Source organism: Dama dama, chromosome 1, assembly GCF_033118175.1.
Source record: "Dama dama isolate Ldn47 chromosome 1, ASM3311817v1, whole genome shotgun sequence".
NCBI classification, from domain to species: domain Eukaryota; kingdom Metazoa; phylum Chordata; class Mammalia; order Artiodactyla; family Cervidae; genus Dama; species Dama dama.
Window position 1 is genome coordinate 23,242,340 of NC_083681.1, and position 15,001 is coordinate 23,257,340.

Here is a 15,001-nt window from a genome sequence, read left to right on the forward strand (position 1 = left end):
CTCTTTTTTTACGTCACTTCCTTCGCGAGTCTCTTGTGGCCCCACCTATTCACGCGTAGCTGGTTGATGACGCGTCACAGCGTCTGGTTGTCTTGACAGACTGGGGCCGCGACGTCCCGAGGAGGAAAATAGCCATGAGAGCAAGAGCGAGACACCGGCCACCCAGTCCCCTCACTCCCTCACCCCATCGGAAGTGTTAAATGCTTTTGAGCCCAAGGGCGGCCCTGAGCGACTTCGTCACACCTGCCTGAGGGTCTTGAGCAGTCACTAGCGTCGGGGGTGGCGGGGTGGAAGGGGAACAGGTCGAAGGTGAAGTGAGTTCTGAGTGAAGGAAGCAGGGCCGGGCTGAGGCCAAGGAGAGATGGTGCTGTGTTCTGCATCCTGACTTAGAGGATTTTGTAACAGCCTTCATCTCATCCGACATGACTGCAACCGATTATCCTTGTTATTCGGAGTTTTTCCAGGTGCTTCTTTCCCCTACCTTTTATGCGTTCAAGAAGTGTTGAGTGTCTGTTATGCCCCAGGCCTATGAAGGCTGTTCGATATATGGAGGAACAGGATGTGGCCTATGACTTCTCTGAGCTTGTAGTGTGGTGGAAGATGCACGGCGAAAGAGACAATTCTGCTATAGTGAGATGCAGTACCATGAATGTAGTTATTCAGGTCGCTGAGGAGCACACTGAAGAGGACCCTTACCAAATTTGGGGATGAAGTGCACCTGAGTTGAAAGCTAAGGGGAGTGGGGGTGGGGGGGAACTACACCTTACCTGAGTCAGGAGGACTGAAAAGGCAGAAGTAACAATAAATGCAAAAGCATGATGGAAAAACACAGTAGCTGAGTTTGACTGAAATGTAGTCTGAGGGAGAGTGGATGACAGATGAGACTGAAAAGCAGGGAACAGATCATATAGGCATTTTTTACAGCCTGAACCTTACTCTGAAACCAGTGGCCAGCCACTGAAAGATTTTTAAGTAGGGAGATGACACAATTAGATTTTCATTTTCAAAAATGTTGCTTTCCTATGGAGAAAGGATAGGAGAAGAACAAGGTTGGTGGCAAGGAGTCCAGATAGAAGGCTACTGCAGTAATGGAGACTAGGGCTGAAAGTGATCTGAATGGAAACTTGGCAGTGGAGATGGAGGGTAGTGCACTGATTCAAAAATCAACAAGACCTAGTGATTGAATAGATGTAAGGGAGTTGAAAGAGAAACCAAGAGTCAAAGATAAGCCCCAGGTTTCAGGTTTGGACAACTAAGTGGGTGGGGATGTCTGTCCTTAACAGCCCCAGGGACAGTGTCATCTTGATCTGCAGTCTGAGTCCTTGGCCTGTTGGACTTTGTGGGACCAACTGCTCTTAGTGGTCATGCTGTTTGTTGACATAAGTGCATGCATCTGTCTTCACAAAGGCCCATGACATGCGGGCAGTTACCTTTAAACTTACAGTGTTGGCTTTGTCTCTAGCTGTGGAAAGGTGGGTGGGTGATGACTACCGAATCATGGCCACCTGGTGATCTGGGCGATCTAAATTCTTTCTTTGCCTGGTGAACTGGGAAGGCCAGGTTTAGGGTCATCTCTTCTTTTAAAGAATATGGAATGTCAGAGTAAGGTTTGCTGTTACTCTGCTATAAAATCTTCAGTCACAAGCTCCTCAACTTCAAAGTATTCATCTTCAGAGAAGGTATTGTCTTGCTCCTAAGCCAAGGAACCAGACTGAACTTTTATCCAAAATTAGGAATGGTTAGGCTTTTGACTCCTTACCCAAAAAGTTGAAATTCAGACATTGGTTATCTGGTATGTGCAAATTACTATTGATTGGGAGGGTATACAGAGGGAGAGGGTGCAGTAATAAAGTGACAAATCTTGTCCTCAAGGGATACATAGTTCAGTGTAAAAGATTCCACACTTCCTTGAAGAACTCTAACACGTGGTATAAAGTTATGGATATATAGAAGTGTGAAGATAAAGTTCTGTGTGAGGCAGTTGAAAGAAGTTTACTTGAGGTAAGGCATCATGAAAAGGGAATGCTGTATCCTAAGATGTGGCATTTGAACTGGGCCAAAAGGAAGGAAACCATCATTTGTTGATCATTGATCTATCGTATTATCTAGTTATCCAGCTCTCACTTCTCTCTCTTCTCTTTGATGATAGCAGTACTTATTCCTTACATTCTTACACCTCAAAATCACCAGAATATTTTCTAGTTATCCAATAGTATTAGGGTACTGAAGTTCTCTTACCTTTTGGGGGGGTTACATTTAATCTATTTAGTCATCTACTACTGCTGATTGAGAGGGTAGGTCAAAGAATTTATGAACTTGGAAGGAAACAGGACGATAACTATTAAACTGAGAGGAAAGCCTAGATCTTTAGAAGATGTACTTATGCTTGGGCAAAGATGAGAAAGAGATGTGTTGTCTGCTCTCTGGTTTGTGCAACAAACTTTTTTATTGCCACCTTTTCCCAGAGACAGGTCCTTGCCTGTTTCCTTACAAACCCACACTATGGCAGCCTCATTAACGCAAATGGCCATGCTGAAGTATGGACGGATTGGAATGATATGTCCAAGTTTTTCCAGTATGGATGGAGATGCAACACTAATGAAGATGCCTATTCAAACCGTACCTTGATGGGCAACTGGAACCAGGAAAGATATGACATAAAGAATATCGTGCAGCCCAAACCCTTGCCTTCCCAGGTAATTGAACTTTCTCTTCTTTGTTTTCTTCTGTTAGCAAAAGAAATACCAGTGGCCATTTGAGAAACAGGAATCTGATAACTTCCAGTGCTGAGATCTTTCAGGCTTCTGTTCAGTGAATGGTTGGAAGAGGGCAGCAGTCCTCAGGTGAAACATTTATCCCACTTTACTATCAAGCTGAATATTATGTTATTGTAAGGCTTCCCAGGTGGCTTGGTGGTAAAGAATCCGCCTGCCAGGCAGGAGACGCAGGTTCAGTCCCTGGGTTGGGAAGATCCCCTGGAGAAGGAAATGGCAACCCACTCCAGTATTCTTGCCTGGGAAACCCCACGGACAGGGGAGCCTGGCGGGCTATAGTCCACTGGGTTACAAAGAGTTAGACATGACTTAGCTACTAAACAACCGCAAGGTAATAAAAGGATGAGCATCATGCTTTTTCTCTTGCTTTTCTTTGGACTTCATTAGTCTACAGAAATATTTATATAATGTCTTCTGATTCAGGTTAGTTTCTCCTCTGGTCCCTGCTAGCTAGATTTGTCATTTATCTTCATGTTGCCCTGAAGTCTCCTAAACAAACATACACAGGATATAAAGATTGGTAGGATATAGGTTAATGACATGTATAAATCTCTAGTCAATCTAAAATATTATAGAGGCTGCTAGAATTTATGCCATTGTGTCCTTTATTTCCCAGCTTTGGCTATAGACACCTGTATTTTTGAACTACTCCCTTTTCTTTCCAGTTTGGACACTACTTTGAAACAACATATGATACAAGCTACAACAACAGAAGGCCACTTTCAACCCATAGTAGGTGACCTATTCTTTTTAATTCTTATTGCCTCAGAAGGAACACAAAGAAAACTTAAATGAGTGAATGATTTCTCTCTTTTCTCAGCTTTGACAGGTTTCACTGCATATTCGCTCAGAAATAACAGAGATTACTTACTAAGACTCCCCTTTTTTCTTCCCTCAGGGTTTAAGCGAGAGCCTCACTGGTTCCCAGGACATCAACCTGAGCTGGTTCCTCCTCCATACAAATGTACAGAAAAGTCAATCTACATGAGTAGTTATTCAAAGCCTCAAATTGATCATCACTCTGTGTGTGTGTGGAATCCTAGCAACTGCCGGTTTCAGAGTCCATGATTCTAAGAAAGAATAAGTTTCATTTTTCCAGTGTAGAATGTAGGAGGGAACTCATTCTAAGTACAACTAAGATTTTAGCTGACTGTAGCACAGTTTTACTCTCTGAATAAATAAAGCCCAACAAATATTCTCTACCCCCACTTTTTTAAACCAAGAAATGTCAAATTTAAGTTAAGTATATTTATTCTTAGTCTACATTACGGATGTTGTAGGACAGCATTGAAAAGAGTTATTTCTTTCAAATCTTCAACCCCTCTGCTCTTCCCTGCCTTCCACTAGGGGCAGAGCTGCAAAATCCATCCTGACTTAGGCTACATTTGCCTAGATGCTTTCTGGATGTGAGCCTGGTAGTCATGGTCAGATAAGTTATATTTACTATCACTCTAATGAATATCCCCTCTTAAGGACCAGAAGAAGAAATATAACTATTTTTATTAATATGGAAAATTTGAAACATAAAAATATAGAGTAGTATAATGAACTCCTATGTACCATTACCCAGCTTCAACAATCGATGACCAATCTTATCTATCCCTATTTACTTTCTCTATTTTTAAATTTTTCTCTGAAATTATATAATTTCATCCATAAATATTTCAGTTTATATCTCAAAAAGATAAAGACTCAATTTTTGACTCCCTGCCAAAGATTGCCAAAGAAAACTGCTGATCAGACACAGCTGAGTTGTTTATTAAACCTGTGACAAGGAAGAACCTCAGCTTGACACAGTCTTGGTAATGATTCAGAAAGGTAATGTTAGGGCAGGAAACTTTTAGGAATTTGGGATGACTTAGGGTAGGGTATTTTTAGGAATTTGGGATGATTCAGCCGGTTTAAGATGGGTCTTTCATTGTGAGGAACTGGCTACAATTGAGAAAAGATTGTGAATAGCTTAGGGTTGGTGAACACTCAGAGGCAATAGTCTTAACATCAGTACATTCCTTTTTTTTTTAATCTCCTATTTAAGATGACAATGTAATATATGGGAGATAGTTCCCATATATTACCTCCCAAACCTTCATTATTTTTTGAAACAGGTATGAATATGGAATTTATGTTGTACATGATGTTAGGTAGTGACTAAGTTTTGTTTATTTCTGTATGGCTATCCAGTTGTCCCCATGTTATTAAAAAGACCATACTTTCTTCACTTCTCTTCAAAGCCATTTTTAATATAAATCAACTATCTGTGTATACTTGGGTCTGTTTCTGGGCTCTCTATTATATTCCATTAGCCTAACTTGTTTTTTATTTAATCCCATCTTTGGTATAATGCCTTAATTACCTCACTATCTTAATTATGATAATTGTATAAGTCTTAACATCCAGTAGATCAAATTGTTTTACTTTGTCTTTCTGGAAGAGCACCTTAGCTGTTTTTGATCCTTTGCATTTCCATGTAAATTTTAGAATCAATTTGCCAAGTTCCACTAAAAGATAGTTAGGATGTTGATGGAAATTGTATTGTTTGATGGCATTGTATTGTTTGATCAACTATAGAATTTGAATTATTATCTCTTACTAATATTAATAATTCATTGGTGTATATTTTGCAGTATGAATATTTTATAGGCACATGTTTTAAGTTTATATGTTATGTGTCTATCCTACTCCCTAGGTATCCAGTGCATTTTTTATTGTGATAAAATATAAAATGTACCATTTTAACTGTTTTTAAGTGTACAATTCAGTGGCATTAAATACATGCATAGTGTTGTGCAACCGTCACCACCGTTTCCAGAACTTTTTCATCATTACAAGCTGAAACTCTATACCAGTTAATCAACAATTCCTCATTCCCCTCTTCTCCTGTCCCTGGTAACCTCTATTCTCTTTTCTGTCTCTATGAATTTGCCTCTTCTAGGTACCTCCTGTAAGTGGAATCATACAGTATTTTTCTTTTTGTCTCTGGTTTATTTCACTTAGTTTGTTTTCAGGTTTCCTCCATGTTACAGCATGTGTCCTTTCTAAGACATCTATTGGATGATACCCCATTTTACTTCTCTGTTCACTTGTCAGTAGACCCCTGGGGTGTTTTCATCTTGCGGGTAGTGCGGCTGCTGCTGCTCTGAACATCGCTGTGCTGTGTCTGTGCTTAGTCGCTTGATGTTGTCTGACTCTGCGACTCCATGGACTGCAGCCCACCAGGCTCGTCTGCCCATGGTGATTCTCCAGACAAGAACACTGGAGTGGGTTGCCATGCCCTCCTCCAGGAGATCTTCTCAACCCAGGGATCGAACCCAGGTGTGTCCCGCATGGCAGGTGGATTGGATTCTTTACCAGAAGAATCCCTGAGCCACCAGGGAAGCTATGAACATTAGTGCACAGATACTTGTTCGAATCCCTGCTTTCAATTATTTTGGGCATGTACCCATAAGTGGAATTGCCGCATCATATGGTAATTCTACTTAACAGTTTGGAAATGCCACAGTTTCCCATAGTGGCTGCACTTTTTTACATTCCCACTGGTAATGAATACACAAGGGTTCCAATTTCCCCACATCGTTACTAACACATATTCTCTGGTGTTTTGTCTGTTCGTTCTCATTTTATAGTAGCCATCCTGGTGGGTGTAAAATGGTCTCTCCTGGCTTTGATTTGTATTTTCCTCATGGCCAGTGGTCTTGAGCATCTTTTCATGTGCTTTTCAGTTATTTGTATGTTGTCTGTGAGAAATGTTTATTCAAGTCCTTTGTTCCATTTTTAAAATAATTTTATTGATTTATTTTTTGGCTGTGCTGGGTCTTGGGTCTTTGCTGCTGCACAGGCTTTTCTCTGGTTGCGTCATGTTGGGGCTACTCTTTAGTTGCAGTGCACAGTCTTATTGCAGCAGCTTCTCTTTTTGCTGAGCACAGGCTTTACAACACATGGGCTTCAACAGTTGCAATGCAAGGGCTCAGTAGTGTAGTTCCTGGGCTCTGGAGTACTGGCTCAATATTTGTGGTGCACAGGCTTAACTGTTTCACGGCATGTAGAGGTCTTCCCAGACAAGAGATTGAACCTGTGTCTCCTGCATTGGCAGGCAGATTCTTTACCACTGCTTTGCTCATTTTTGAACTGGGTTGTTTGCTTTTTTGTTGTTGAATTGTAGATATTCTTTATGTATCTTTATATATTTTGGATATTAATCTCTATAATCAACTACTATATGATTTGCAAATATCACTCTTTGGGTTCTTTCATTCCCTTGTTAGTGTCCTTTGATAGATATACAAAAGTTTTCAATTTTTATGAAGTTGAGTTTATCTTTTTTTTTTTTTTATTGCTTTTGGTGTCATATCCAATAAATCATTGCTAAAATCAATGTCATGAAACTGTCTATGTTTTCTTCTAAGCTCTTATGATTAGGTGTTTGATTCTCTTTGAGTTAATGTTTGTGTATTATGTAAGGTAAGGGTCTAATTTCATTCTTTTGCACATGGATATACAGTTTTCCCAGCACCGTGTGTTGAAAAGACTGTCCTTTTCCTGTTAAATGGTCTTGATATGTTTGTCAATAATCATTTGACTGTATTTGTTAGGGATTATTTCTGGGCCCTCTATTCTTTTCCTTGGTCTATGTCTGCCTTTATGCTAATACCACACTTTTTAAATTATTGTAGTTTTGTAATAAGCTTTGAAATTAGAAAGTGTGAATCTTCCAAGTTTGTTCCTCTTTTTCAAGATGGTTTTGTCTATTTCAGGGCTCTCTGAGATCTCATGTGAATTTTAGGGTGGAATTTTCTACCTCTGCAAAAAATATATTGGAATTTTGATAAGAATTGCTTTGAATCTGTAGGTCACTTTAGCTAGTATTAATTTCTTAACAGTATTAAGCCTTCCAATCCATGAACATAGATGACTTTCCATTTCTGTCTTCTTTACTTTAGCAATATCTTTTACTTTTTAATGTACAAGTTTTCTTGCCTCCTTAGTTGAAGTTATTCTATGTATTTTATTCTTTTTAATGCTACTATAAACGAAATTGTTTCCTTAATTTCCTTTTTTATTATTCATTGTTAGTGTATAGAAATGCAACTGATTTGTATGTATTGGTTGTATATCCTGCAATATTGCTAAACTTGTTTATTAGTTCTAATGATTTTTTTGGTGAAATCTTTGGGGTTTTATGCATGTGTGCTCTTGTCTTTTGTAAATAGAGACAGTTCTGCTTTTTTTCTTTCCAATTTAGATGCTCTTCTTTTTCTTGCCTCTGGCTAGAGCTTGCAAAAATATATTGAATAGAAGTGATGAAAGTAGATATCCCTGTCTTGATCCTAGCCTTAGAAGAAAGTCTTTAAATCTTCACCATTGAGTAAGATGTTGGTTATGGGTTTTTCATATCAGGTTGAGGTAATTTCCTGAAACCTGAAGCTGAATTCATAATCTTTAGTCTCAAACTTTTCCTTCTTATATATTTCATACCTTGGTGAATTTTTATGTGTCTTAACTACTCTTTCTTATTTTTACTATTATATTAATATATTGCATAATAAGTTCACACAGTTGTTACAAACAGAAAGCAAGGAATTATTTTTTTTCTATAGAAATGTACCATTTTATTACAAAGATTCTCACAAAAATGAATATAGTATCTCAAAAAGGAAACTAGACTACCAATCTTCACCTGCAGAATTGGGGGAAGACAGAGAGGGCAGGCATGAGAACAGAACCAATCTAAAACTGGCCAATGTTACCTTAAGAGCCTAAAAACAACAGGAAGTCCCTGAAGACCCAGCTACCCCTTCTCAAATGCTCAGTAAGGGCACCTTTTCAAAGCTACGAAGCAGGCACTTCAAGATTTTGTCCTATGGCTGCTTAAGCGGATCCCTTTCACCCAGTACCCATTAGGGTTCAAGAGTTTGGGAGGGATGGGTTGCGAGGCAGCTACTAGAAAAGCTCACCTAATGTGTGCCCTGACCTCAGGGCCCTGGTTCCTTTCTAGTCCCTGGGGATATTTATATTTAATATATTTTTATATAAATACACAGAGAAATAGAAAATATAAAATCTGAAGGGTTGTGGGATAAAGGTGGGGATTTGGCAAGAAGCCAGAACTGGAGAGGTCTCTTCAGGCCAACTTGACCTCTTCCTTGACCCCTTTGGCTTCTTGCTTCTCTTCCTTGGTTTTCTCCTCTTCTGTGACTTCTTTCTTCTCTTCTGGATCTTTCTCCTTTTCATCTTCTGTTTTGACTCTCTTGGCTTTCTTGAAGTTGGAAGAGTTCTTGCGCCCGCCTTCTCCCTCCTCATCAGAGTCGGAGAACTCTTCCTCAGAGGCAGTTTGTTTGTCCGAGGAACAGATTGAGATGCGCTTGTAAGGGTCTTCTTCATCCTCATCGCCACTCTCCTCTGGAATGGCGTCCTTGGGGATGGCCTGCATTTGGACCCCAGGTGCGTGGGGCAGCATTCTCAGGTTCTCAAACAGTCGCTGTTTGATCTTTTCCAGGTACTCATTAGTGTTCTGGTTAGTCATATTGGAAGGACTGATATGAAGTTTGAAATCTGGTCCAGAGTATTCGAAGTAGTCATTGTATGGAAACTCATCAGGGATCTCCGTGTCCAGGGCCACAGCTGTTTCATATGTCCAGCATCAGGCGACATTACGGATGGTATAGCCACCTCCTCCCAGGATCAGCATAGGCAGGTTGAAGCTCTTCACAAATTCCACGCACTTGGCATGCCCTTTGATGGTCAAATTGAAGCAGCCTAACCAATCCCCGGACAGGGAGTCAGAGCCACACTGCAAGACAACTGCACTGGGCTGGAACATCTCCATTACTTTGGACATGACCGGCTTGAAAATGGCCTCATAGGACTCGTCGTCAATCCCATCTCGGAGAGGGTAGTTAACAGCATAATACTTGCCTTTGCCAGCTCCAATATCCCGTAGGTCCCCAGTTCCTGGGAAGTACTCTCCATATTTATGAAAGGACACAGTCATGACTCGGTCTGTGGTATAGAAGGCCTCTTCCACGCCATCGCCGTGGTGAATATCAATGTCAATATACAGCACCCTCTGGTGATACTTTAGCAGTTCCAGGATGGCCAAGACGATATCATTGACGTAACAGAAGCCAGATGCCTCGGACTTCTTTGCATGGTGTAGGCCCCCAGCCCAATTCACAGCGATGTCCGTCTGCTGCTTGTTAAGTTTCACGGCACTTGCCACAGAGCCACCAGTGGACAGCTGACAGAACTCAAACAGGCCATCAAATACTGGACAGTCCTCACCAACGTTGAATCTCTGCATCTGCTTGCTGTACTCAGACGTTATCTGGGCGGATGGAGCATAAGAATTTAATGTAGTCATCACTGTGGTACTTGGTCATCTCTTCAGCATTGGCTTTGTGAGGGCGATAGATTTCCATCTTCCAGTAGAGACCATAGTTAAGGAGTAAATTGTGAGTCATGCGGATTCGGTGAGGCTTCATTGGGTGGCCTTGTCCATAATAGTAATTTCCAACATCCCCGTCGTAATAGTAACAGACTTTCCTCTCGGTGCCCTGAGTCTGCGCCATCTTGCTCACCTCCTGTCCCTCCTGTCAGTCGGTCCGTCCCAGCAAGGAATTATTTTATATCCCTCTTTCTCATCCTTCCCATTCAAACAGACACCAAGCTCTGTAAATTCTGTCCATACATTATGTCTTGATTATGTTCCTCTTTTTTAACTTTTATTTTATGTTGGAATATAGCCAGCTAACAATGTTGTGATAATTTCAGGTGGACTGCAAAGGGACTCAGCCACACAGGTGCATGTATCCATTCTTCCTCAAGCTCCCCCGCCCCATCTAGGCTGCCACAGAACGTTGAGCAGAGTTCCCTGTGCTATTATGTCCCTCTTTTTTACATCTCTGTCACCTTTACTGTATTCCACTTTCCCATTATTTCTTATTCTTACTCTTTTGGTTGATGTCTCTATTTTCTATTTCAGTCCCTATTTTTCAATCACTATACCACTACCAGATTGAGTCTAAAACTGCAGAGTTGATCATGCTACTCACTTGGCTAAGATCTTTCACCGGCTTTTATAGCCTTCAAAATAAATTTCAAACTCCTTAGCCATGGTTTCTCTACTCTCTGACTCTTTCATCTGCCACATTCCCTCTCGTATATCCAGTGCTCCTGCCTAGGCACTTCATGCTGTTCTCCCTTCTAGATGCATTTTCTTCCCTCTTAACCTTGCTAAGCCCTATAAACCTATAAAAAATCAGTGAGAACACCCACTTGGATGGTTATAACCAAACAGATAATGGTAATTGTTGGTGAGGATACTGAGAAATCAAAACCCACATACACTGCTGGTGGGAATTTTAAGTGGGCAGCTGCCTTGGAATATAGTCTCAAAGGGTTAGATGGAAAGTTATATATAATACAGCAATATCCTCAGATCATCCCACCCTCGCCTTCTCCCATAGAGTCCAAAAGTCTGTTCTATACATCTGTGTCTCTTTTTCTGTCTTGTATATAGGGTTATTGTTGCCATCTTTCTAAATTCCATATATATGCGTTAGTATACTGTATTGGTGTTTATCTTTCTGGCTTACTTCTTCACTCTGTATAATGGGCTCCAGTTTTATCCATCTCATTAGAACTGATTCAAATATATTCTTTTTAATGGCTGAGTAATATTCCATTCTGTATGTGTACCACAGCTTCCTTATCCATTCATCTGCTGATGGGCATCTAGGTTGCTTCCATGTCCTGGCTATTATAAACAGTGCTGCGATGAACATTGGGGTGCACGTGTCTCTTTCAGATCTGGTTTCCTCGGTGTGTATGCCCAGAAGTGGGATTGCTGGGTCATATGGCAGTTCTATTTCCAGTTTTTTAAGGAATCTCCACACTGTTCTCCATGGTGGCTGTACTAGTTTGCATTCCCACCAACAGTGTAAGAGGGTTCCCTTTTCTCCACACCCTCTCCAGCATTTATTGCTTGTAGACTTTTGGATAGCAGTCATTCTGACTGGCGTGTAATGGTACCTCAGTGAGGTTTTGATTTGCATTTCTCTAATAATGAGTGATGTTGAGCATCTTTTCATGTGTTTGTTAGCCATCTGTATGTCTTCAGGTATATTATCAAGTGTGAAACAGATCGCCAGTCCAGGTTGGAAGCATGAGATAAGTGCTCAGGGCTGGTGCACTGGGATGACCCAGAAGGATGGGATGGAGAGGGAGATGGGAGGGGGGTTCAGGATGGGGAACACATGTAAATCCATGGCTGATTCATGTCAGTGTATGGCAAAAACCACTACAATATTGTAAAGTAATTAGCCTCCAACTAATAAAAATAAATGGAAAAAAAATTTAAAAAAACAAACAGCAATTCCACTCTTAGATATATGCTCAAGAAAAATGAAGACATATGTCCACACAAAAACTAGTACATGACTGTTCATAACAGCATTATTCATAATAGAAAAAAAGTGGAAGTAACTCAAATGTCTATCAACTGATGAATAGGTAAATAAAATGCAGTAGATCCATGTAAAGAAATATTGTTTATCAATAAAAAAGAGTGAAGTATTGATACATGCAACCATCTGGAGGGAATTTCAGAACATTCTGCTGAGTGAAAGAAGCTAGTCACAAAGGAATATTGTATTATTCCACTACATTAATTGTCCAAATATATAGAGACAGAAAGTAGATTAAAGGTTGCTTAGGGCTTGAGCATTGGAGGGTGATAAGTTACCATCTTGGCTAATGAAATATCCTAAAATTGATTGTGGTGATAGATATACAACTATGAATATAAATAAATCATTAAATTATGCACTTTCAATGGGTGAATATTATAGTAAGTGACTAGTATCTCAAAAAAGCTGTTAAATAATTTTGGTCAGGGATAACTGTCTCCAAGATTACTTTTTAAAAATTTTTATTTATTTATTTTCATTGGAGGATAATTGCTTTACAATATATTAGTTTCTACCATACAGCAACATAATCAGTCGTGGGTATATGTCCCCTCCCTCTTGAACCTCTCTCCCTCCTCCCACCCCATCCCACCCATCTAGGTTGTCACAGAGCTCCCTGCATCATACAGCAAATTCCCACTAGCTATCTGTTTTACATATGGTAATGTATGTTTCAGTGTTACTCTTTGAATTCGTCCCTCCCTCGCCTTTCCCCACTGTGTCCACAAGTCTGTTCTTTATGTCTGCATCTCCACTGTTGCAGGATTCCTTCTATGTCCAAGGTAGATAATCCTCTTAAGGATCCCCAGAGCAGACATTTTGAGTGGACATCATAGAATCCTAAAAAGATGTGTCTTTTTGTGTGCCCCCTCTTCCACTCTTGTATTAGGGCAAAAAAATATGTGTTATTTTTGTAGCTAGCACATAGTAGGCACTCAAATAATTGTTGAATGGTGATTATAAATCTTCAGATCAAAGATCAAATCCAGGGTAATATTCAAATAAAACGTGAAGTTTCAAATAGAAAAGGATTTTTCTAAGCACGAACATGTGTATCATTCCCAAACCCTTAGGCAAAACTTCCATTTGGTTTCTAAGTAGAAACCAAACCAAATTTATATATCTTATTGAAATTATATATACCTACTATATACCGATTTCCCAAATCTATTCTTTAAAAATGATAGTTTCAAAAAGGTAAAGTACTTAACATAGTCCATACCTAATAGTAAGGGCTTAATAAATGTTAGCTAACATTAACAAACAAAATAAATGCTAATTAAAATTGCCTCAACAAACTTCTGGCAAAATTCAGACATAGAGAATGAAGTAGAATTATGGATGAGCTAACTATAAAACTAAAGAAAAACCCCTGAAATATGCTGGCCTAGAAAGGTCCTATACGAATAACAGTGAACAAACAGCTATAGCCAAACATGTGGTCTGGAAAAAAAATAACAATAAAAAGGGTAGACTAACTTGGGGATGGTCATAATAAAAAAGGCAACCCTGTACAAATTTTTCAGAAACATAAATATTATACTCTAATAGACAAAGTATGATTCATTTAAGATCAAATCCTTAAGACTATTTCTGCTTGAGCAATCTGGTAATATGCACTAAAATGATTAAAGCTGACACTTGGTTTCCAGAGCATTTTTCAGTTTTTCACACTGTTTAATTCAGCCTCCATCAGTTAAGGTGTTTTTGCATACCAGTAACATAAAACCCACCTCAAGATAAATTAGACAAACACGAGACATAATACATTCTGAAGTAAGGAAGCTCTAGAGTTCACCAGTTTAGCAATTGAGTGGCCCATCAAGGTCTCAGAGTCTTACCATCCTCTTGCTCAGCCATCATCAGTTATCATGGATGCTCGCTCGTAGTTTCAAGATGGCTACAGCAATCTATCACATTCTTGTGCTCCATCGTGGAGAGGAAGAAAACTCAATCTCTTTCTCTGTTCCGTCTCTCTCATTCCCCCTTCCCTCCCTCACTCTCTCCTTTTGGAGAGTCTTTTTAAAAGGTAAAGTTTTTCTATGAGCATCTCCTGCAAATTGCCCTCCTGTCTCATTGGCCATAATTGGGTCGTAGCCCTTTCAAGACTAATCTTGACAGAACGAAGAGAGTTTCCATGGTTGGTCTGGATGGAGCTTGGATGAATCTTTCATTCTTCTGAAGCACATGGCTAGGAAGAATATAGCGGATACCTAAACCAATCTGGGGTTCTGTTGGCAAGACTGAAGGTGGTAAATAGTCTACTTAGGTACCAACAGTGTCTGCTATACAGTCATAAAAATTGGCTCTGAGTATAGAGAAATCTGACTTCTGGCTAGATCACGGCATTTCAGACCCATCGGGGAGCTGTTTTTTTTAAGAGGAAACACTTTGAGCCTGAATAAATTCGCAATGTATATTGTTCTACTCCACACTCCTGCATCTTGAAAACTTTTGGCAATTGTTTCATGTATCTTATTTTAGCAGCATGGCCAGTCCCCAAACAGTAGGCTTTGTGAAGGAAAGAATCCTTGTGGGAAATCAGAAATCAGCTGCAAGCGGCTGCAGAAAAAAATGAGTCTTTTGTAAGCATTTATACCAGGGCTGTTTTCATTAATTGAATCAGAAGTTTGTCTAGACTCACAAAAGTGAAGCAGCGGTGTTATTGTAAAGTAGTATATCTTTCTTTGGGCTTCCGTGGTGGCTCACAGGGTAAAGAATCTGCCTGCAGTGAGGGAAACCCGGGTTCTGTTCCTGGGTGGG

The 15,001-nt window shown here is 39.9% G+C and overlaps 1 protein-coding gene and 1 pseudogene across 1 annotated transcript; one reads left to right on the plus strand and one right to left on the minus strand.

The window, feature by feature from the left end:
• Nucleotides 1–106: 106 nt before the first annotated feature.
• Nucleotides 107–5,559, plus strand: CFAP68 (cilia and flagella associated protein 68). Its single transcript, XM_061126575.1, has 4 exons — nucleotides 107–464; nucleotides 2,466–2,696; nucleotides 3,440–3,506; nucleotides 3,673–5,559. The coding sequence occupies exons 1-4, from the start codon at nucleotides 423–425 to the stop codon at nucleotides 3,840–3,842; spliced, it is 510 nt and encodes a 169-aa protein (XP_060982558.1). The 5' UTR covers nucleotides 107–422; the 3' UTR covers nucleotides 3,843–5,559.
• Nucleotides 5,560–8,351: 2,792 nt separating this feature from the next.
• On the minus strand, nucleotides 8,352–10,372 carry LOC133057724 (histone deacetylase 1-like; annotated as a pseudogene).
• Nucleotides 10,373–15,001: the final 4,629 nt, after the last annotated feature.

What these genes read in the sequence shown, in the direction of transcription:
- CFAP68 (XM_061126575.1), top strand. Translation starts at nt 423, where the DNA reads ATGACTGCAACCGATTATCCTTGTTATTCGGAGTTTTTCCAG. An exon ending in GTTATTCGGAGTTTTTCCAG is followed by an intron (nt 465 to 2,465) that starts GTGCTTCTTTCC and finishes ACCTTTTCCCAG; the next exon opens with AGACAGGTCCTTGCCTGTTT. An exon ending in CCAAACCCTTGCCTTCCCAG is followed by an intron (nt 2,697 to 3,439) that starts GTAATTGAACTT and finishes TTTTCTTTCCAG; the next exon opens with TTTGGACACTACTTTGAAAC.